The sequence below is a fragment of the Gracilinanus agilis genome, chromosome 3 (genome assembly GCF_016433145.1).
Source record: "Gracilinanus agilis isolate LMUSP501 chromosome 3, AgileGrace, whole genome shotgun sequence".
Classification (NCBI taxonomy): domain Eukaryota; kingdom Metazoa; phylum Chordata; class Mammalia; order Didelphimorphia; family Didelphidae; genus Gracilinanus; species Gracilinanus agilis.
The window spans coordinates 91771252-91795058 of NC_058132.1; the positions used below are offsets into that span (position 1 = coordinate 91771252).

The 23807-nt window shown below is 41.3% G+C and overlaps 1 protein-coding gene across 3 annotated transcripts; it reads left to right on the forward strand.

Annotated features, from left to right (window-relative positions):
• Positions 1 to 964: 964 nt before the first annotated feature.
• Positions 965 to 10669, forward strand: ART5 (ADP-ribosyltransferase 5). Of its 3 annotated transcripts, none has more exons than XM_044668099.1 (5): positions 965 to 1079; positions 2430 to 2501; positions 7505 to 8234; positions 9996 to 10028; positions 10119 to 10669. In XM_044668099.1, the coding sequence occupies exons 2-5, from the start codon at positions 2445 to 2447 to the stop codon at positions 10220 to 10222; spliced, it is 924 nt and encodes a 307-aa protein (XP_044524034.1). In that variant the 5' UTR covers positions 965 to 1079; positions 2430 to 2444; the 3' UTR covers positions 10223 to 10669. The 3 variants fall into 3 exon arrangements, with proteins under 3 accessions (XP_044524034.1, XP_044524033.1, XP_044524031.1); XM_044668098.1 differs by lacking the exon at positions 965 to 1079 and adding an exon at positions 5816 to 5898 and having other exon boundaries at positions 2456 to 2501; XM_044668096.1 differs by lacking the exons at positions 965 to 1079; positions 2430 to 2501 and adding an exon at positions 5266 to 5746.
• Positions 10670 to 23807: the final 13138 nt, after the last annotated feature.

Consider the following 23807-nt stretch of genomic DNA (forward strand, 5'->3'; position numbering starts at 1 on the left):
TATTGTTCGCTGGGCTAGTGTGGAGAAAGGGGAGGCGAGGTAGAAATGCTACATTCATGAAGGGAGTCATGATGATGGTTGGAAAGCAGGATGGTAGGTTTGAGGCTGGGCTAGATGGGGAGAACTCTCACCGATCCGGAGCTGAGTAATTGCCCAGCCTCAGCTTGAATATCTTCGATAATGGAGAACTAATTAACTATGCAAGAAATGAGATCAGTCCGTTGGGGAAATTAGACGGCTGCCTAAACCAGAGAGGGTCCAGAGAGCGCAATGTGGACCAGGAGAAGGAGGAGGTATCCAGGAGGAGAGTGCACTTTAGCTGGGGAAGGTTGGGACAGAATGTGCCTGCTTAGAATTTCTCATTAATTGTCCTAGTTCTTTGATTAGCCTCTGGCGCGGCCCTAGAAAGCTTGTCCCAGGGTCTATTTATAGTGGGACTGACCGAGGACTCGAGGGAGCTGGAGGAAATGTTTATAAACAAGAAGTCACCTGGTTGAGGCTAAGAGATTACTGAGAGCCTGAAAGCAGGCTTCAGGATGGGCAACTGGAGGGGGTGAGGGTGTTGAATTAAAGTCCTCCTTCTTAGAGCCAGACTGCCCTTCTCTCCACCTGCTCCGCCCCTCCTCCGCCCTCTCAGTGGATGGGGGAGGGGGAGAGGACGAGTACAGATTGGAGAATTGTGCATTAGCTCACAGAACTTCAGTTCAAGCCCCCGGTTTTCTGGGAACCCTAGGATCGAGCGGAAGACCCAGGCTAGCCTTCAGAAAGCCTCCAGTCTTTTGTGGAGATACTGTCCTGTTTCATGGAGCGTCCTGACACAGGGAAGGGAAAGGGAACAATTGGCTCCTATCCTCTCTCCACCCGGAGCAGGAATGGGAAGGAGGGGCCGCAGTGTCAGGTTGCAGGGAAGGGGGGTATGGGTGGACCGTGGAGCCTACTATACTTAGGCAGGATTTTGTTTATCCTCCCCACTCTGGTTCTGTGGGAGGATCGACTGGGACCCCAGCCTCCGTTCCTCTTGCTCCAACCATCTACCAGGTTCTGGGTCCCAAGGCAACCGCTCTGCACTGTGCCCCGAGGTGGGTACCGGGGTCCCCACGGGGCGGTTTCGCTCCTGGAGATGGGGTAAAGCCCTTATCGCGCAACCCCCGCAGCACCCACCCTGCCCCAGACCCCACTGTCCATTTCCCCCCTCCCTGCCAAATACCCGTTCCTCTATTCACTTTGAGCCCCTCCTCCTTTATTGCCTCCCTCATTCTCTCCTCCTAACTCCTCCTTTCTTTCCCTTTTTTAGACCACTTCCTCGATTCTATCCTCCGAGATTCTTCTTTCCCTCTCTTTAACCGCGCCCTTTTCCGGACTGTTAGCCCCGCCTGTCAACCCATCCTCTTAATCTTTCCTTTTAGTCTGTCTTTTTTGGCCTCACCGTTCATCCTCATTTCTGTTTAACTCTCTTTAGCCCTGCCCTAATACCAACCCCTTGGCCCCTGCCTCTAAGGTCTCTCCCTATTTCTTTCCTTAGCTCCCCTCTTCTATTCCTTCAGCTCCAATCCTCATTTCTTCTCTCTGTGTGTTTCTGTCTATCTGGAGGGTGGGGAAGGAAGGGAGCGGGGGAAGGGTCTGTCCAGGCTATGATCTCTTCCTCCTCTCTTTCCTTTTTTCTGTTGGAGCAGCCTGGGGTGGTGCTGTCCTAGTGCAAGGTCAGGTGCCTGCCAACTTCTCCTGACTGGCCTCCTGACAGCTTTTACCCAACCCCTGAAATGCTGTGTCTTCTCATACAGCATCTGGGAGCTTACCCACAGCTTCAGGTTTCATTGACTAGCCTTTATCATTTCTGGACCCCAGCTTCTTCTTAATGGCTGATCCAAAAGAATTTGGCCCTTAGCCCTTGGCTCCAGGACTTTCATTATTTTTTTAAACTTTCTTGACCCTTCAGCTGTAACTCAAGGCTCCTAGGATTTCCTGGCTCCTGAGACTGTTTGGATCCCCCAACTCCAAGATCTTCTGCCCCAATCCCTAACCACCTTTACCCTTTTCCTGCTTCTGCCATCAAAATGGGGGTGCTGGTTCTCACATTCACTTCCTGCTTCTCCTTCCCTTGCCTCCCCTTTCCACATATTCCAGGACAGGAGTGAGTTCACTAGTTGTTATTCAAAGAGGTTAGAGAATGCACAGATTAAGAAATAAACCACCGGATGAACAGCTTTAGACGTGTAGACAAAAGATATCTTGCCTCCCAGTGGATGACTGTCTTATGTACCTCAAACCCTATTCCTATAACTAATACATTTCTCCTTTCTCCTTACAAAATGGGGAGGGCATAGAAAAATCACTCACATAAAGTTTTTGTAATTGTTTAAAAAATCAGAACTATTCACCCTGACATAAATTCACCCCCAATGTCCACAAGTTACTCCCTTTCCTTCCAGTCTCCCCCAGGGACAATGCTGCCCGCCCTGATGATTGCACTTAGCTGTCTGGGCCTCAGCCCCCTCACACAGGTAATGAATGGTCCCTCCATCCCTCTTAGTCCTCCTCCCCTGGACCCCTAGCCTCCCTTTCCTAGTCTCCTCTTGGAATTTCCACTGTGCTCTTCCTCTTCAAACCCTTCCTGGACCTCCAATGTCCTCAGAATCCCTAAATCACCATTCCCCTCCCCTCCCCAGCCTTCCCCTGAGAGTAATTACTGGACCTTCATAACCCTCCTAAGACCCACTATGTATCCCAGGATCCTCAACCCCTTCCTGGGATTCCCACCCTTATGATCTCTTTCTCCTCTTTAGTCACCTCTCAGAGCAGTTGGTCCTCACAAGATTTGGGGTCTGGATATTGGTCCAGGTCTGAGTTTAGATGGAGGGGAAGGATGAAGAGTTGGAGAGGTTGTCACAGACAGAGAACTATAGGGAGCTGAGATGAATGAGACTTGGAAATAAAAAGAAATCCTTGCTTTTTAGCTTGGTATGTAGGTATTCTGAAAACTGGAGGATTTAACTGACTTGTTAATTCTGTAATATAGGTGGAGAGGGGAAAGGAGAGTTGGGGCAGGATACAGATAATAACAGCAATGATCCAGAGGAGGCACCACACTGGATATGCCTGAAGGGGTTCTAAGTTTGACTAAATCATACAAGCTAATTATTTTAGGAGAGCCAGAGAACAAGAATTAGATGGAATTTCATCTCAGTGGAGCACTGCAGCTTGGGGGTGGGGGTAGTTCCTGGGTAACTTTTCCTGGGTGTCTCTTTTTATATTTTCCTATACCATGCGTGTCTCTTGGAAGTTCTCATGTACCAGGTTAGACTTGACCTATGCCTGGTGTAAGGCTCAGAGACACCAAGGGCAAAGAATGAAGTACAATTAGATAAGTACAAAGCTGGTTGAATAGTTGATCCCAAAGTGCATTCACTTATAGTGCAACAACAAAATGGAAGAAAGTCTCCAGGGAAGTAGGGAAGTGTCCCAGAGACCTGTGCTTGGTCCTGGGTTTGGTTTTGTTTTTTACATTTGTGTTGATGACTTGAATATAGGCTAAAGTGACATACTTATTAAATTTTCAGATGATACTAACACATATAGAATTCTTTATAGAGATATTTTAGAGACTTAGAGATTATAGAGACATTAGAGAGAGATTTTAACAGGCTAGAACACTGGGGCAAATAAAATCAAAAGCAGTTTAAAAGTCATAAATGTAAGGTCTCACATGGGCTCAAAAAATCAATTTCACAAAGACAAAATTGGAGATGCCTAGCTAGATTGCAGTTTGTCTGGAAAAGACCTGAGGATTTCAGTGGACTACAGACTAAAACTGTAATAGCCATGTCGTATGGCAGCCAAAAAAGTTGAAGCATCCTTAGGTTGCATTAAGAAATACATAGCATCCAGAAACAGAGCTAATAGTTCCTTTATATTTGGCCTGATGAATATGAAGTATCATATTCCATTCAGGAAGCCACATTTTTAGGGAGGGCATTAATCAACTGGACAGTGAATAGAGAAAGACAAACAAGATAGTCAATGACTTGAATTTCTACCATACAAGAATTAGTTAAAGGAGATGGTGATGTTTAACTGAGAGAAAAGAGGACCTGGAAGGTAGAGGAGAAGGAGAGATATGATATCTCTCATCAAGTATTTGAAGAACTATTTCCTATAGCAGAAGAAGTATTAGGCATACTCTATTTGATCCCAGAGAGCAGAGCTGGGTGGAATAGGAGTAATGTGTGTAAGTTGTAGGAGGCAAATTTAGGTTTGGCGTCAGGAAAAACTTGCCCACACAAGTGGAACCTTCTGAACTGGAATGGATTTCCTCATAAAGTCATAGGTTTCCCTCTCCTTGAAGGTCTTCCTTCAATCAAAACCTGGATGGTCATTAGTCAAGTGTATCCTAGGATGGATTCTTCTTCAGGGGTAGACTGGAATTGATGGCTTCTGAGCTCCCTTACAATTCTGAAATCCTATAAGGATTTTGGTAATCTCTGTCACAAAGAACATGAAAACTGCATCCTGGACAACATCTCCTGGGTCCATTCCTTCTTCCTAAGGTTGGGTTATTGTTTTTTAAAAATGCTCTGAAAAATGCAGAAATCATGAGTTTCAGCTTCTTTTCAGTGACTTACTCTGGGTATCAGCTTTTCCAACTGTAAAATGGAGATAATAATCCCAAGACTTGTGAAGATCAGATAAAATCATGGATGTGCAATTATTGAGCAAACAGTAAAACACTGCACATATGTGAGGAAGTTCTGTTTGAACAATCCACCCATTATCAATCAATCAACAAGTATCGACCCATAACGTACTGAATGCCCACTCCTATGAATTCTGTGGATGCTCAGGCTATTACTATGATTCTTCTTCCCCTGATAGGTGCTAGGTTTCCTTGGTTGAGGGTGGGGAGTTTAAGGGCGATTAGTGCTGCATGTGAAGGACAGGTGTTGATTTATTTTTGCCTTTGTATCCCAGCACCGGGCACGGTGCCAATTCATACTTGTCAAATTGAATCAAACTACAGCCCAGCTTTGAAGCCTCTTGAACAAAGGAATATAGCATAAACAAAACAGAGGGGCAAGGGAAAAAATTATCTGTCAGATCTATGGAGAGGAGAAGAGTTCATGACCAAAATAAAGATAGAGGGGATAAGGAAAGTAAAATGGACAGTTTTGATCACAGAATAAAGAGATCTCTAGTCCTGCATGGGCTTCCACTACTCTGAGGCAATGTTCTTTCTCCTTCCCCATTGCCTCTCCCATGCCACTCTATGATAGAGATTGAAGTTATCGATGAGTCAAGCCATCATAGGGGCAAGGAGCTGTTCTAGAGTCTACCCAGCAAGGATGATAAACTCAGAATTGAGGATGATCTCAGAGCCAGAAGAGACCTCTAATTTTCCAGCCTAACCTCTGCTCCAAGAATGAATCTGTCCACAAGTAATCATGTAGTTTCTGTTTGAAGACCTCCAGTGATGTCCAACTGACCCTTTTGGTAGGCTATCCATTCCACTATGGGTCAGCCTTGAGTTCTGAAAAATTCTTCCTTCTGTGGAGTGGAAATTTACCTTCTGTGACTTCTCTGGCTTTTGGCTCATTGTCTACTCTCTGGATCCTAGCAAAATATGCCTAATACTTCTGTCTCTGTGTCCCTGTTGTGCTTTTTCCTCCTAGTTACTTTACTTAAACCTCAAAAAGCTATGATTGCTTATCCTCACCTGGACTCAGCCACCCTCCTTTGGACACACACCAGTTTGGTAATGTAGTATCTAAAAGGTGCCCCCTCTCCCTCATTTAGCATAATCTTCCGGATTTTGTCTGATTAGGGAAAAGAGCAGTATCATCCACACACCTCTACCTCCATTAAGGAAGTGGGTCCTGCGTCCTTAATAATGAAACTCTAAGTCAGGTTAGTTTTTTTGACTGCTGTATCGTTGTACTGTTAACTTTTGAGTGATAAATTGCTAAAAGGAATAATGGGAGAGGAATAGCACCATCCATCAATTAACAGTCATTTACTAAGTGCCAATTACTTGTGAAGTGCTGGGGAAAACAAAGTAAAAAATTAAATAATCTCTATCCTCAAGATGCTTATATTCTATTAGGAGAAACAATGGATATATGTCTAAATAAATACAATATATACATATACATATGGGAAAGTTAGGTGGTACAGTGGATACCGTGCTGGACCTGGAGTCCAGAAAATTCATCTCCCTGAGTTCAAATCTGATCTCAGAAATGTTCTAACTGCGTAACTCTGGGCAAGTCACTTAATCCTGTTTACCTCATTTTCCCCATCTGTAAAAAGACCTGATGAAGGAAATGACAAACCACTCCAATTTCTTTGCTGAGAAAACTACAAATGGGGTCACGAAGAATCAGATATGACTGAAAATGACTGAGCAACAATTATATATACCTACATGTACATACATGTATAATAAGTACATATACATATAAAGTCTTTGACCTGGCTAGTGAGAGAAGGGAAGGGAACATGTGCTCAACTGTGAGAGACTACGGCACTTTGGGATGAAGCCACAAAATCTGAGGGATCCCTTGGTTCTTCAAATCCCTTCATGGAAGTAGGGATGTACCAATAGTTTCAAAGGGGAGGCAGATTAGCCTCTATCCCTCTTCTTTATTCTCTCCTGAATGTATTGCTTCAGGGAGTAGGGATTGAGGGACCACCTAGGGTTTCCTGTCTCATCTGAGTCAAGCCCTTTGGAACTGAGCCTATGTTTTCCCCAGAAATGGCTAGGGAACACAGCCTTAGAAATTCACAGGGTATGCTCTAACTGGAATAATTTACTCCCATTATATTTTGACACTGTACCAAGGAAAGGAACTAGTAGCTAAGGCAGGGGTAGGCTCAGGAAAGCTGACCCTCCTCTTCTTGGAGACCATAAATGAAATGAACTTCAGAGGATCATTAGAGGGTCATTTCTGACCCTCTGTAATCCTGTAACAGAAAAGCCATTGGTAATCAAGGGATTTAGCATATTTAGGAACATCCCTAATCAAGTAGACTAGATACTATCCTTCCCAAAACTAACTTTCGGTGCCTCTGCCAGAGCATGGATTTTGGAATGGAAGGGACAATTTCAAGAACAATTCTTAGGGCTTTTATTTTTCAAGAGGGAAGTCTAGAACCAATATTGGAAGGGTTAGGACCTTTCTTTGTATCTGGCTGCTCCTGTCATTCAATGATGGCAGGTGGCAGAAGTCGCTCAGAGAACTTCAAGGCTCCCCAAAGCATCACACCTGCACACAATGTCCATGTCATTTAGAGAATTAGAAATTCAAATTACACTTGTTAGATTCTCAGTATCAAAGAGGGGTCAAGAGACCAAGCAGGTAGTCTTAGGGATAGTGGAGGAAGAGACGGTGTTTCTGAGGAGAAGCACCATCCTTTTCCTCTGGCACCCGTGGAATGACCCAAACTCATCCCCTTCCCCGTGTGTCCTCTCTTCTCTCTTCCTCTCTCCAACTTCTCCTTCCCCAATCCATAGGCCCAAGTTATGCCAGTCGTGCCTTTGGGCCCAGCTCCTAACACCTTTGATGATGCCTACTTGGACTGTGAGGAGCAGATGGAGAAGGAGGCCACCCATCTGCTCCAGGAGGAGATGGCGCACCACTCCCTGCTCCGGGAATCTTGGGGGGCTGCCACAGTTGCCTGGGAGAGTCGGAGGAGGGGGCTCTCTCTGCCCGTGGGTTTCCGAACCCAGCATGCTGTGGCTATCATGGTCTACACTAATTCATCCAACTCCCTGTACCAGGAGCTGAACTCGGCCGTGAGGACGGCGGGCAGCTCTCGGGAGGACTACATGAAGCACTTCCCCTTCAAGGCCCTGCATTTCTACCTGATGCAGGCCCTGCAGCTGCTGAGAGCTTCTAAGAGCTGTCAGGAGGGCCTTGGACAGGAAGTGTTCCGAGGCGTGAGCACCCTCCGCTTCCAGCCTCAGCAGCTGGGAGACGTCATTCGCCTCGGCCAGTTCGCTTCCACCTCGGAGGAGAAAGGGGTGGCGCAGGGATTTGGGAACGCGACCTTCTTCACCGTGAGCACTTGTTTTGGAGTTCCCATACGAGCCTTTTCAGTCTTCCCAGAAGAACGAGAGGTCCTCATCCCTCCTCATGAGATTTTCCTGGTGTCGGGTTTCTCTCAGGACGGGGTCCGAAACCTGGTGACCATCAGGAGCCTTAATCAGACCTGCAGCCACTTCAACTGCGCCTACCTTGGAAGTAAGTCAAGGGATGGGGGCAGAACTTAATCTGACTATCAAAGGATTCAGATCTGGAAGGGGACTTTGTTATCATCTGGTCTAAGCCCCTCACTTTATAGAGGAGAGACCCAGAAAAAATAAATGGGAAAACCAAGATCACAGGGAGTAAAAAGCAAGACCAAGAGTTGTCTCAGGGGCAGCGAAGTGGTTCCACAGAGTTTAAATCTGGTCTCAGACACTTTCTAGCTGTGTAACCTTGGGCAAGTCACTTCACTCCCATTGCTTAACCCTTATTGTTCTTCTACTTTGGAACCAATGCACAGTATTAATTCTAAGAAAGGAGAAAAGAGTTATTTAAAAAAAAAAAAAGAGTTGGATCTACTGACTCTAAATCCAGGGCCCATTTCTCTAAACCACACTGCTTGTTATGGTTGATATCTTTAAGTATTTAGAGGACTGCCATGTAGTAGAAGGATGAGATTTATTCTACTTCATCAAAGGGCGGAACCAGGAGCAGCAGTGGAGGGGTGGAGTTATAAAGAAACATATTTCAGACTAATATAAGGAAAATATTTCTTTAAAAAAAAAAAAAAGACATTTTCCAAAATGGAATAGTTTGCTTTAGGAGGTAATGAGTTTCCCATCCCAGGAAGTCTTCCAAGGGAAGGTAGAGAATTACTTATCTGGATTGCTGCCTAGAGGATTCTTAGAATCTTAGATCTAGAGCTAGAAGGGGACCTCTGAAGCCAGTTAATCCAACCTCTCATTTTACATGTGAATAAACTAAGGCCCAGGGAGCTTAAAGGACTTGCCCAAAGTCATAGGTCCTCAGACTCCCAAGTCAGTTCTTTTTCCTGGTTGGTTAGGGATAGGAAGCTCTTTTCTGGTTGGAGGATCTGCAATTTTATACTTTTTTTTTTTTTGGAAGGAAGAAGAAACCATAAGATCATGGAATCAGAGTCAGATATTCTTCAAATTCTAAAATTTCAGAGTGGCAGGGTCCTTCTAGTTCTATCTCCAATGCAGGAAAACCTACATTCCCCCTAATGGGGTCATACAATCTCCACTTAGATACTTTGGACACATTTAACAGGAAGAAGAGAAGATTTAGATGGGACATGAAAACTCAGTTCTTCAAGTCCTTAAAGGAGAGGGTCAGACTTGTTTTACTTGGTTCCAAAAGCCAGAGTACCAGCCAAAAGGGAAAAGTTGGGTATAGTGACAGATTTCAGCTTGATGTCAGGAAATATTTCCTCATGATGAGAGCTGTCCAAAAGTTGGACTTCCCTCAGGAAGTACAGTAATGGGTTCTCTGTTACTGAAGGGGAGACTGGATGACCTCTTGCCTCGAACACCAGAGAGGTTTGTTCTCACTAGGTTAGAGCTCATCAGGTGGTCCAGTCTTTAGACTGTCCTTCCAAATAAAAGATTCTGTGTGAGACTTGTGGGAGCAGAGGACTTACTCCCCAAGTGAAGAGAGGAGACTCATGTTCAAAAACCATATTGGAGTGAAAGGAGATACCTGCTCTAAACACAGCATAGAGAACCTGGAACTAGGGTATAGAACGAGATAGCCGAGGGAAGGGAAATTAGAGTTAGATCTTTGAGGAGGAAAAGACTGTAGAAAGGAAAGGAAGAGGAGAAAGGGCTCTCCTGGGAGTGGAGTGGGTGGGTGGGATATTCTATATCAGGATATGAAGAAAAAAAGGACAAATTTGGGGAGACTTTTGGAGCAATGAATTCAGATTAAAACTTTCATCTCTTTCTCTTGGTATTCTAGGAGAAAAGAAAGAAAGCTGTGTATCTAACCCAGGTGAGTCTTTTGCTCTGGATTGGGAAAGAGAGGTTTTAAATTTCTTCCCAGACCCAACTGACTCCTTTCCTTTCTTTCTCTTCTTGGCAGGACAAAGTTGGGAAGCTCTCTTCCCAGGATCTTGGCCTCAGCTAATGCCAAGGACTCTGCTCCTGCCTCATGGGGCCTTCCAGCTCTCAGGTCCAGTTCCCTGACCATCCAACTTCTGACCTGGGGAATTGTAGGGACATGTTGGTCCTCCTGCTTGTGTAGGCCTGGCCAGGCTGAGGGCAGCTTGGAGAAGAAGAGGAAAAGGATGAAGATAAGGGCGAGAATGATGAAGGTGTTTGGGAGTTGATCTGTGAGTAGTGTCCGTCCTGGGATCAGGGCAGGGGCCTTATGCCCCTCAGACCAGTCCGATGTGGAACTGCAATAGGTGAGGCCACTCCACTCTGTGGTTGTTGCCGTGACCACCTCTCAATAAAAGACCTTGCAAAATGTCTGCCTTCTTCTTCCAACTACAGGGCTATGATAGCTCCTCTCCTTGGCGGGTAGGTCCCCTGGCCAGTCACTTGGTCACTTATTCAGCCAAAAATGTTTCAGAAAGGGCTTTCCATGTGTTCTTCTCTGATGCACTGCAGTAAAGCTGTTCATTGTCCTCATTTTAAATGTCCTGCTGTGTCTCAATATAAACAAGCTTACACATGTCTTTTTGACATTTTGGGCAATATCTCTCCCTACCTGATTGCATTTCCAGGAAATTGCCAAAGAAAGAACTTAAGGGGTTTCACAACATGAGTTATATTTACAGAGCGATTATTGTCTGTTGACTTCAGTCAAACATGGGAGGATCCAGTGACCACAAAAAGGTCTGTTCAAGGAGTCCAATTCCCCAGCCTCAACTCAATAATAATTTCTTAAGAGTCTACTTTGGACTAGTCATTGAATTTGGGGATGGACATATGAAAGTGACCCTTCTTGCCTTCTAATAGCATACAGTCTATTAGAAAGGAGACAGTATACACACTGATAAATAGATACAATGACATTTCCTTTTCAGAACTGGTTATGTTTGTAGGTGTAAGAAACCAAGACAAATATAATGTGAGGCTTTGAGTGATGGACATGAAAATCCAGGAAAGCACCAGAAACAATGGGCTTGTCCCCAAGGATATTATAGACTGTCTCCATACCTTGTTTCCCAGCTGCTCGTTTGTATAAGGTCAACAAAAAAGATGAAAAGAACTGGGAAGCCTGAACCCTAGGGTTGTCTGGTGGTTATTGGACAAATGGCCATCGCCTGTAGAGATGATCTGGGAAATGTGCTGGATGGTTTCCATAGAGACAGTTGGGTGGGTACAGTGGATAGAGCACTGAGCTTTGAGCCAGGAAGACCTGTTGGTTCAAATTCATCGTTAGACAATTCCTGGCATTGTGACCCTAAATAAGTCACTTAACCTCTGTTTGTTTCAGTTTTCTCAAGCGTAAAATCAGGATAATAATAATGCCTACCTCACAGGGTTGTTGTGAGGATCAAATGGGGTAATATTTATAAAGCCCTTAGCACAGGACCTGGCACATAGTAAGTACTTGATTAAAGTTTCTTTCTCCACCCCTATAAATTAAAGTAAGATTTCTCACTCAAGGAAGCCAGCCCTAAATCAAAAATATTGGTCATCAAAGAAAAGAAAAAGAGGGGCTTTATATCTCTGTACTGTTGTCTGTGGCCAGAAAGATGAAGACTCAGAGAACAGAAATTATAAAAAAAATTTTTCTATCAATCTCAAGCTAAGAATTTTTGTTGTTTCTGAAAAAAAAAAAAAGGACACACTACCCCTGTAGAAAGTTTCAGTTGAGTCTGACACTGGAAGTGGCAGAAACTATAGTTGTCATCGAGGAGTTACCCACCCGAGTGGAGAACCAGCCCAACAGAGCAGCCCAGCAGCCAAACAGCCCCAGTGAGGGGCCATCTAACTGAGAAGCTGTACCTTGTAAGGATCTAGCCCAGCCCAGTCTACTAGTAGAGCCTCCCTTCGAGCCCAGATGCTGCTTTCAGCAGTAAATTTTATGAGGAAACTGTTTGAGAGAGAGAAGACATGGAGGTCCTACCATTCTGACGAAATAAGAGACACTGAGGTCCTGAAGTTCTGGAGATGTCAGTTGCCTTGGACAAGTGTCCATATGGACCTCACTGTTACTGGACTTGAAATTCGTGCTCACACTCCCTCCCATGAAAATTGTATTTTGGTGGGAAAGTAGCCCCAGGTTTATGGGAAGGTTGGATGCATTGTAACTATTGTTTCTTCTATGCAATTTGAGTAAATGCCTTTGTTGAGTTGTCCATTAGTTGACTGTTAATGGGATGCAGACCAGATGGAGCTCAGAACCTGGAGTTATAGAAGTTAGACAACCGTGTGGATTACCTCTAGAATGAGGCAGCAGTTATTCCTCTCTTCTTCCTAGAACTGTGCTAGGTCTTCAGGTCTCCACATCAGTGTTAAGCTCTCCATATCTGTGATGGCCAGAGAGCAGGAAATCTTCATCACCGATAGGATTTGGACCTACGTTTCTCTTGCTCACATTGAGAAAAACTCTCACTTTTGATGTAATTCTCAGCAAAGTCTTGCTTTTAATCTAGATGTAAAGGATTGGGTGGGTGCTAGTTAACCAAGGTACAGATGGCTGAACTCATGGAGAGTCAGTCTTTCTGAATTCATGATTGGTCTTTTGGCCAACTTGGCCTTTGAATACATTTAGCAACTTAACAGCCTTAATAAAAGATAGCTATTATCTGGATGGGAGGCCTGTACTCAATAGTTAATCTTAGCCCAAAGAAAGCCCTGAAGAATTTACTGCAATCTTGGGGGATACAAGGGAGTCTATATAGTAAAGTTTCTCAAAAATTTTCAAAAGGGAAAAAAACCCACTGAATTTTTAGTGGATAGTTACTTTGGATCTATAGCAAAGGAAACTATTAATAACATAAAGAAGGGGCAGCTGGGTGACTCAGTGGATTGAGGGTCAGGCCCAGAGATGAGAGGTCCTGGGTTCAAATATGGCCTCAGACACTTTCTGTGTGACTCTGGGCAAGTCACTTGAACCCCATTGCCTAGCCCTTACCACTCTTCTGCCTTGGAACCAATATATAATATTGATTCCAAGACGCAAGATAAGGGTTATTAAAAAAACAAAACCATAAAGAGTTAAATACAAATTTTATTTGTATTAATTAATTAATTATAACAACATATGATAATATATTATATATTATAACATAAAATATAATAATAATAATATAAAAATTATTCCATCTGCTTAGGAGGGAATCTCCCAAAATGGGGTTTGCACTGGCAATTTCAGTCTATGATTAGGTAATTAATGAATCCAATTCCACACAGTGGTCCACTACATTTGCATAGTCTCACTTCTCCCAGCAGAAATTAATATATCAATGATGACTTGAATCTTGTGGTGAGCTGTGGCAGTCACACAAAGCATTGGCCAAGAAAAAAGATCAGGGGGCAGTTGGGTAGCTCAGTGGATTGAGAGCCAGGCCTAGAGACAGGAGGTCCTAGGTTCAAATCCGGCCTCAGACACTTCCCAGCTGTGTGACCCTGGGCAAGTCACTTGACCCCCATTGCCTACCCTTACCACTCTTCCACCTATAAGTCAATACACAGAAATTAAGGGTTTAAAATAAAAAAAAAAAAAGAAAAGAAAAAAGATCATCTATAACAGAAAGAGACTAAGAAGAGATGAGGTTAGAAAAGTAGGTTGGAGTCAGATTATGGAGGAAAGGTAAATTCAGATGTTTGTCTTTTATCCTAGAGGCAATAAAGAGCCATGGAAAGTATTTTTAATCTTTTTTTTGGTAGGAGAGTGATATGGTCAAGTCTTCGTGACATATAATTCCATTAAGTCCTGATTAAAGCATATTCCTTATTGTTGTACCTACAGAGTTCCTGCTAGTATCTCTTCCAATAGATCTGGCATAGCATGAGTATCAGTTTAACATTCATCTCATATAGAATAGGAAAAAATTGTCCCATATCTACTCCTGTTAATCCCAAATAGATACACTCTGAAAGTCCCTGAAGTGCCATTCTCAATCTTGTTATGATCAAAGGGACAGAAGTCTAATTCATAAATGAGAACAAGTTCAAACTTGTAACAGTGCATCTTCTCTCCTGGTCATGCAACAGAAACTAATGAACTTGAATTCTATTTTGCATAAAGAGATCTGTGAGCACTGAGAGGGAGGGAAGCAGCCATCACAATAAGCTTGCATGGTTTCATTAAGAATTGGACATTCTTGACTAATCGCTTTCTCTTTTTGACAGACAGGCTGACTAGCTAGACTAATGATGGGGAAGCATGGCATTGGGGATAGAAAATTGGATAGATATAAGTCAGATTCTGCTTCCTACACTCACTAGCTGTAGGACCCTATGCAAGTTGCTGTGTGCTTTAGGTGACTAATTCTCTAGGACTTATGTCCCATAGTTGATAGAATTTGACTGTATTGGTGGAGCAATTTCTCCACATCAATATAATCCTTAGGGTTGTTGTATCTTTGTGTAACTAATTTTGTCAATTTTGTAACTAATTGTGTCAATTTTGTCAATAATGTGACATGTTGGCCAAAATATATATATAATTCTATTTTAGTCTATAGTAAAGGAAGCATAGAGTCTAGAACAAAGGAGGCAATAGTTCCATCCTGGCCTGGGTAGCACATACTTTTGGATGACTGTGATTCCTGGGGCATCACATTTTAGGAAAAACATGTGCATGATGAGGTGTGTCTAGAAGAGGGTAACCAGGACTGCAAAATGAGTAGAGAACATGCCATGTAAGAATCATCTGAAGGGAACAATATTTGGCCTAGGGAAGAGACTTGGGAGGACATAATAATTGTCTTCAAGTATTTAAAGGGCTATCACACAGAGAAAGGATAAGCTTGCTCTGCTTGGCCCCAAGGGGTCAAAACTAGAAGTAATGTGTGAAAATCAAAGGAGGACAGATTTCCATAAGGGCACAGGGACAAATTAGCATAAAGCAAAACTTCCTAAAAATAAAAGTGGCTAAAAGTAAAATGGATTTTCTCAGTTGGTAATAATACAGTTTGCATAATGTTTTATTACATTATCTCATTTTAGCTTCCCAATAACCCTTTGAGGCAGATATCATTATTCCAATTTTATATATAAGCAAACTGAAGCTCAGAGACATTTAATGACTTGTCTGAGGTCATATAGTTATTAAATATCCAAGGTGGCATTTGAATACATGTCTTCCTAATTCCAATTTGAGTACTCTATCCATTATACCACAAAGTCTCTCAAGTTAGTTGTGGGTTCACAATATTCAAGCAGAGGCTGCTGATCACTAAAATGGGATGTTATAGAGAGGCTTCCTGCTCAGGAAGGATGGAACTAGATATCCTCTGGTCTGTTCTGGCTTTGAGATTCCAGGGCTCCCCAGCGCACTGACATCTCCCCCAAAGACCTGCCATGGGGCCCCAAATTTCACCACTGTATCTAGACCTCACTGACCAGTCATTACTGTCTTTGGCTCCTTTAAAATGTAAGTAATCACAGGTAATACATGTATCCTTTCATCAGAGGTGGAAATTTCCCGTTATGGCCACTTACTAGAGGCTGGCTGCTGGCCATGGTTCTGAACCAATCCATATAATAAAGCAGAAAGCGTCTCATTAGTGCTAGCACTAGTTTGGGGTAAGGATAGTTTTTCTTCCATGTGCCTTGGTGATGCCACAGTGGTCTAGGTATACTCATGAGAAAAAAGGAGGAAATTGGGGCCTGAGTGGAGCACTGGCAGATTAGATTGGTGACCTGGAATAAAAGCTAGCTCTCTGGTGATTCCTTGTAGTCTGAGTAACAATATTACAAAAACTGAACCTGAATCACTGATAAATGCAGGCACCTGAGAAAAAGACCTCAGGTAGTACAATCTGAGGTGTTTGTGAGACAAAAGAATAAAAATTGTTCAGGTCAAGTAATATAAGGTACTATGGTTTTTTAATCTTTATGTCTTTAGTACCCAGTATAGTGCTTGGCACATAAGAGGTGCTAAATAAATGTCCATTGTTGTTATTGACAACTGTAAAAGGTTAGTAAGATTATGATGACTTGTCATTTGAAGAGAATTGGGGAAGTGGGTAGAATTTTTAACCAAAGCTCAGAAAACGAGCTCCTGGGACCAGGGCTTTTGCATTGACTTTCTTCTTAAAATTCTTACCTTCTTTCTCAGAATCAATACTAAGTTAGTTCCAAGGCAGAAAAATAGTAAGGACTAGGCCATGGGGGTGAAGTGACTTGCCCAGGGTCACACAGCTAATAAGTGTCTGAGGCCAGATTTGAACCCAGGAACTCCATTCTCCAGGCCTGACTCTCTATCTGCTGAGCCACCTAACTGCTCCTCATTGCCTTTTTTCTCCCAAAGAGTTGAGAGTAAGAAGTGACCTTCAACTGAGAGGTTCATTCAAAATAATTGAATAGGATTTTTGGCTGTAGTAGAGGGAAGGAGTATCATGGATAGGATGATGTATGAGTTTTTAAATGGAAAGGGATTGGGTCTGCTGGATCTGTTTCCCAAGGAGATTAGGGAAGTAAAGAAAAGAACTAATGTGTTCTAAAATATCTACAGCAGCTCTTTTTGTGTTGGAAAAGAACTGGAAACTGAGGGGATGCCTATCAACTGAGAAATGGCTCAACAAATTGTAGAGTATGATTGTGATGAAATACTACTGTGCCATAAGAAACAATGGACGGGTTAATTTTATTTTTACTTTTTATTTTTCACTTATTTATTATTATTTTAAACCTTTACCTTCCATATTAGAATCAATATTGAGTATTGGTTCTGAGGCAGAAGAGTGGTTAAGGGCTAGGCAATGAGGATTAAGAGACTTGCCCAGGGTCACACAGCTAAGAAGTGTCTGAGGTCAGATTTGAACCCAGGACCTCCTATCTCTGGATCTGGCTCTTCATCCCCTGAGCCACCTAGTTGCCCCAAAGCAGGCTAATTTTTAAAGAAGCTTGAAAAGAACTACAGGGGTAATATACAGTGAAATGACTAGAACCAAAAATATTATACACAGCTACAGATTTAATACTCAAAGAATAACTTGTGAGTATTGTCTCCAGAGAATGAACTGGAAAATGAAGAAATGAAAGACATAATTTATATATACATATCTACCTCTTGAATGATGCCTTTTGTGATATGTGGAGGGGAAGGAGGAACTTGACATTCACAAATAAATTCTATTAATACAAAAGAAAAACAAAAGAAAGAGATGAGATCTGTGATTAGACATGAAAGAAATGGTCAGAGGGATAAGATTAAAAGTGGCACGTGGGAACTACCATATAGCCATTGGCAAAAACCCAAGGAATATATGTGAACCTAGAACAGCAGGTGAAGGGATAAGCTTTATTGGAAGAATTTAAGGGTAAGAAAAAAGAGTCCTAGATTTACATTTCAGCTCTGCTATTAACAATCCCTGAGACCAGTTTAGGAATGGCTACCCACTCTGGAAAGCCTTCCCTAACTCTCCAATTCTACTTCCATCATACCCACTCCACCAACTGAGAGTAATTCCATAAAATCCCAGAATCTTGGATCCGGATCTAATCTAAACTATTCTCAAATGAAAACCCTCACTACAGCATAGAAGACAAATGGTCACCCATTCTTCTTGTGAATACTTTTAGAGAAGAGATGAGGAGCTCACTACCTCCCCAGGTAGTCCATTCTACTTTGGGGTAGCTCTAATTAGTAGAAAGATCATCCTTTACTCAAACATAAGTTTTTCTTTTTTGCAATTTCCTAGTTATGTTCTCTAGTTACAAGCAGAACAAGCCCAATTTCTCTACTACATGATAACCCTTCAAATATTTGAAGACAGCTGTTATGTTCCTCCTAAAATTTTCCTTCTCTAGAATAAACTGCTCAGATGGCAATATCTTGAGAACTTTCCCCCTCCTCCGGATAGTCTTTAGCCCATCAAGGTGTATTCCAAAAGGGGGCCCTGGGAAACAATTTCCATTCCTATCCTCCTCCAAAAAAGCACCCCATAAAATGTACATATTTTTAAAGGTGAAAAAGAAAAGAAAAATAGAAAGTTAGCAAACCTTGTCAATATATTGACAGTCTGAATATATGTGCAATGGGTAACACCTGTAGACCTCCCATATCTGCACAGGGGAATATTGGGAATGGGTTTTTATATCTCTTATTTTGAGTCATGTTTGTGCTTTATAATTTTGCAATACTCACTTTAAAAAATAACTCCTATCTTCTATCTTAGCTAAAATCAATGCTAAGTATTGGTTCCAAAGCAAAAGAGTGGTAAGAATTAGGCAATTGGGGTTAAGTGATTTACCCAAGGTCACACAGCTAGTCTGAGGTGAGATTTGAACCCAAGCCTTCCTGTCTCTAGGCCTGGTTCTCTATCCCCTGAGCCACTCAGCTGCTCTGCCACTTTCACTTTTGAGGTGTGGATACCTATGTGTGGGTTGGTTCTTTCCATTTCCATTGTTGTCATTACCGTGTATATTATTTTCTAGGCTCTGCTAACTTTACTCTGCATTAGTTCATATAGATCTTCCATGCTTCTCTCTAGCCATCACATATATCATCTTCTACAGCATATAACTGTTCCATTATACATTGCCATTTCCTTAATGCAGCTGAAGATCATGTGAGGCTTTCTTGGCTATTTTCTCATGAAAATCTGGCAGCACCTGAACATTCCCAGAACCCTTTTCAGATAAACTACTATTTAGTTCCTATCTTATAGGACATAGGAAGATGAATTTTTAACTCAAGTGTAAGGCTTGACATTTATTCCTGTTAAACTTTATTTCAATAGATTGGGACCATTGTTGTAATTTTTCCAGCCCTTTATGGATCCTGGCTGTGTCATAGAATGTGCAAGCAATCCCCTCTAGCTTTGTGCCATTTGCAAAGTTCATGAGTATGCCAGCTGTGTGCCTTTATGCAAGCACAAATTCTCAGGGCTTTCCACTGAAGGTGTCCTTTTTCTTCAGTGTCTGCTCTTTGCAGCTCGCTATTCAATCAGTTCTGAACCCAGTTAACTACCCTTGTACAGCCCATACTTCTTCATCTTATCCCCAAAAGCATCATGAAAAACTATCCATGGGGGCAGTAAGTAGCACAGCAGATAGAGTGCCAGGCCTGGAATCAGGAGGACCTCAAACCAACCTAGCATCAGATCCTGTCTAGCTGTATACCCTGGGTAAGCCATTTAAATCCTACTGCGTAGCCCTTACCAATCTTCTGTCTTAGAATTGATACTAAGACAGAAGGTAAGAGTTTAAAAAATATTTGCTTTGCAATAAAACATAATAATAAATAAGATAATATAATAACAAGATAAAACTCAATACTTTGTAATAATCTATGTAATTCCATCCTGCCATTTTCTATATTACAAATCTTTGTAATAATCTATATAGCTACAGCTTTCCATTAATCTTTCAGTCTAATCACACTGTCAAAAAATAAAATGAATCTAGTTGATAGGATTTCATTTATTCAATAAACATTTATTAAACACCTATTGTGCGCCAGACACTATATTAAGTGCCAAACATTTGAAGAAAGACAAAAACTAGTCCTTTCTCTCAAGGAGCTCTCAGTCTGAAATGGGAGACAACATGTAAAGAACTATGTATGTATAAAGGGATGAGGGAAAGGAATAAGTATTTCTATAGCTCCTTCTTTGTGCCAGGCATTGTGCCAAACACTTTACAAATTTTATTTCATTTGATCCATGTAAGATAGACATATATTTAAGTATTATACAAGATATAATATTATATATGTAAATAAATCAGCAGAGGGGAGGCATTAGAATTAAAGGGAATTGTGAAAAGACCCTGTAGAAGGTGCAATTTTAGCTGGGACTTGAAGAAGGCCAGAAAAGCCAGGAGGTGGAGAAAAGAAGAGAGAGAATTCCAGGTATGGAGGTCAGTCAATGAAAAGTCCTGAGTGTGAGATGAATATCTTGCTCAAGGAATAGGAAAAAGGTCTTTGTCATTGAATTACAGAGTTTGGGAGTGACAAAGTATAAGGTGCAAGAAGACTGGAAAGGTAGGAGGGCAGATTATGAAGGGCTTTGTTTTTTTTTTTGTTAAATTAAAATTTTAATATCATGTAAAACACACTTCCATATTGGTTATTGTTGTAAGAGCACTCTCATGCAAAACCAAATTCCCACATAAAACACTGATGTGAAAGATAATATGCCTTGATCTGCACCCATCTGAGTCTAACAGTTATGAAGGGGAGATGATGAGATCACTAAATGAAATAGCATAGAGAAAGAAGAGAAGAGGATCTAGGCTAGAACCTTAGGGGAAACCACCTTTAGAGGGTGTGAAATGGATGAACATCTGGCAAAAAGGAATGAGGAGCAGTCAGATATGTAGGAGAACAAAATAAAAACTATGAAGCAGAGACTATCCAGGAGGAAGAAGGTGGTCACCATTGTTACATACTGCAAAGATGTCAAGAAGGATGAGGATGGAGAAGAAGACAGTAGATTTGACAATTAAGAGATCACTGATGACTTTGGAGAGAGCAGTTTCGGTTGAATGATGAGCCCAGAAGTCAAGTTGCACAGGGCTTAAAATAGAGTAAGAAAAGGGAAATTGGAGAAATTGATTGTAGAAACTTGTATTGTAGATTGACTGTAGAAGGGGAAGAAGGTGTCACAGGTTAACAAGTTTCTAATGGTTTTGAGATGTTTGTAATTGTGCTGGAACATCAAGATGGTGATGAATGCCTTGGAAGTGACTTTGCAATATTCTGGAAGAGTGCTCCCCCCACCAATTTCCCTTTATCTTTTCTGAACCCCATTCTAAGGACATTCCAAAAGGTTGACAACATTTCCTGTGTTTGGTAGAGATTCTGCCATGTTGTCTAATCCCAGAAGACTTCCTTCCCTCTTTCTTGAAACACTATAAAAAAGCTTGTAGCCTACAGTCTCTCTGGGGCTTGGTTCTATCCAACTCCCATATATGTGTTTTCTTTGAATTCTCTTTCTCTATTGAAAATAAATATCTTTTCTGTGGAAAATTTGTTTTCTCTTCACTTAACATAGTTAACAGTTGTGGCTCTTGGTTAAAAGGTGGCCAAAAGATATAGGATGATTACGGGTGGCTGTGGTAGGGTTTAATGAAAAACTTTCTTAAAGAATGATGGTATATTTTTGTAGATAGAATAGAAAGGAGTTAGTAGTCGACTCATTTAACTCCAATTGCCTAGCCCTTGCAGCTCTTCTGTCTTAGAATAGAGACAAAAGATTGGAGAGAGAATAGAGAGGATAATTGGGGACAATTTGCTGGAAATAATGGGAGGGAACTGAATCAAGGATAGAGGGGCAAGCAGAAGTCATCTCTTTCATTAGACTCTAGAATGAAAGAGATGGTTGGGGAAGATGTCAAGGGACCATAAGGGTGAGGAGGAGAGAGAACTTGTCAAATGGTCCCATTTTCTTTGGTGAAGTATGAGATGAGGTCTACAGGGGAAAGAAAGCATGGGGATTAGTGATGGGGGAGCCGGAGGAGAAAAGACTTTGAATGGTTGTTTTGAGAATGGGATGAGGAATCAGGAAGGAGTAATGGGATTACCTTGTTGGAGTGAGGGCCCAGGTGAGATTAGTTTGCCCCTGAAACAAACTAGATATGTGACTATAATATCGTCATTTAAATTTTCAGTGCTTCTAAGAAATTCTGTAAGGCTAGAAATTACAGAGTAATTTCCAATAGACAGTTTCTTCCCTAGGAGTTCTCTATGCCAGACTTTTGCCATCTTCTCTTGCTTCCCTCTTGTTTAGGAGATAGGAATAAAGGTTGCATCTGGGATTTCATTGGTATAGGGAACTCTCACACAAGGAGAGTCCTTCGGTCCTACCTTTTCTGCAGCTGATAGTCTTAGACAATTGCCTAGATTGGAACACTGAAAACTTAATTTGTCCAGGATCAGACAGATAATACGTATCAAAGATTTGAGCTCATCTTCCTGGTTGTAAAGTCAGCTTTCTATCACCTGCTCCATGTCACTTCTCTCCATCTCCCATAAATATCTTTAAATTCAAGTAGGTTGGTGAATTTTCTGTGCATTCAGATAATTCTCTTTAGACAAACCTATCCCTTCTTATTCATCAGAATTATTTGTGTCTTTAAAATTTCATTCTCAAAAGATTCCTAACCCTATTGAGCTCACTTTCCTTATAAAATTTTAGTCTGAGAGGCATCTTATTCTTTCTCTGAACCAACCAATCAATCAAAAAACATTTATGATGTGTCTATTAAGCTCTCTGCTTTGGGCAAGAAGACCTCCAGCAGATCCTTGGAAAATTAAAGTCCCTCATCCCTACTTCATTGTTCTTCAGTAATAGGTTTCTGATGTTTCCCAAATTCCTTATCTATTTTCTTTCTGGTCAGGTGGTCAGTAGTACACTCCATAAATAATTTTGCTCTTTTACCTGCCTCTTTACCCAAATTCTCTCTACAATGCTTCTTCCTTACCCTGCTTCCTGGATTTCCTCACGAGTACATCTTCTTAATATATAATGATACCCCACCTTTTCAATTTACCTACTCTGTGCTTCTGGAGTAAGATCATCCTTCCCAAAGCAGTCTAGTTATAAATTACATTCCACCAAGTCTTAGTGATACCCCTGAGATCAGGCTTTTACTCTCACCTCCATCTCCTTGGAAGTCCAAGGAAAAGCTATCAGAATCCCTAAGGACCCAGTCAGATGGAAAGGAGTTAGTTCATTATTATGAGTGGGCAGTTTTTCTGGTCCTCTGACAGTCCCTAGTCCTGGGAACCAACAAGGGATTGCTTTAACACTATAAAGCCTGTGAGATCCTAAAGTAAGAAGTCATTGTGAATGGCCAGTTCCATCACCTTATTTCATTAACAATTTTGTTTCCTCTCATTTCATTGTGGACTTGCTATTCTCATTTTTTATTCTTATTATTTGATTACCTGTTTTCTTACCTAAATAGTTAATGATTTTGTATGTCTCATTGGTCTTTTTAAAAAGAACCCATATCTTACCATATCAGTGATAAATTTTTTAATTTTATCTTTTCTTTTTCAGGATATTAATTTTTATGCTTCTTTTGCAGTTAATCTGTGGATTTTCTAGCTTTTTTCATTGCACACTCAATTCACTAATCTTTTATTTCTTGTCAGATTTTGGTATGTATCTTTTTAAACATTTTAAAAATATGATTATTTCTTATTTCTATGATTTGTTCTGAAAGCTCATTTTTTTAGATTATATTATTCAGTTTCTGAATTGAGTCCTTGTTCAAATCCCTCTTAACAATTATAATTTTTTATGCCTTTTGATTAGTAAATTATGTATTTAATTTCTGCCTTTCTGCATTAATATTTTTTTTAACTTTAAAACCCTTACTTTCTGTCTTAGAATTGTTACTAAATATTAGTTCCAAGGCAGAAGAGTGGTAAGGACTAAATGTTTGGGATTAAGTGACTTGCCCAATGTTACCCAGTTAAGGATGTATCTGAAGCCACATTTGAACCCAGAACATTCTATCTCCATTGAGCCACCTAGCTGCCCCATCTACGTTGGTTTATAAGTTCTTTGTGTTCTAGTCAGTTTTTGTAAAGATGTTATATACATGGTCAGTTTTTGTAAAGATGTTATATACAATGATGAAAAAAAAAGTTCTTTGCTATTTCCATTCAGTAATTACCAATAGTCAATCA

Coding starts and splice junctions, on each gene's coding strand:
- ART5 (XM_044668096.1), top strand. CDS start 5,615: ATGCCTAATACTTCTGTCTCTGTGTCCCTGTTGTGCTTTTTCCTCCTA. Junction 5,747..7,504: donor TTTGGACACACACCAGTTTG/GTAATGTAGTAT, acceptor CCCAATCCATAG/GCCCAAGTTATGCCAGTCGT. Junction 10,029..10,118: donor AAGCTGTGTATCTAACCCAG/GTGAGTCTTTTG, acceptor TCTTCTTGGCAG/GACAAAGTTGGGAAGCTCTC.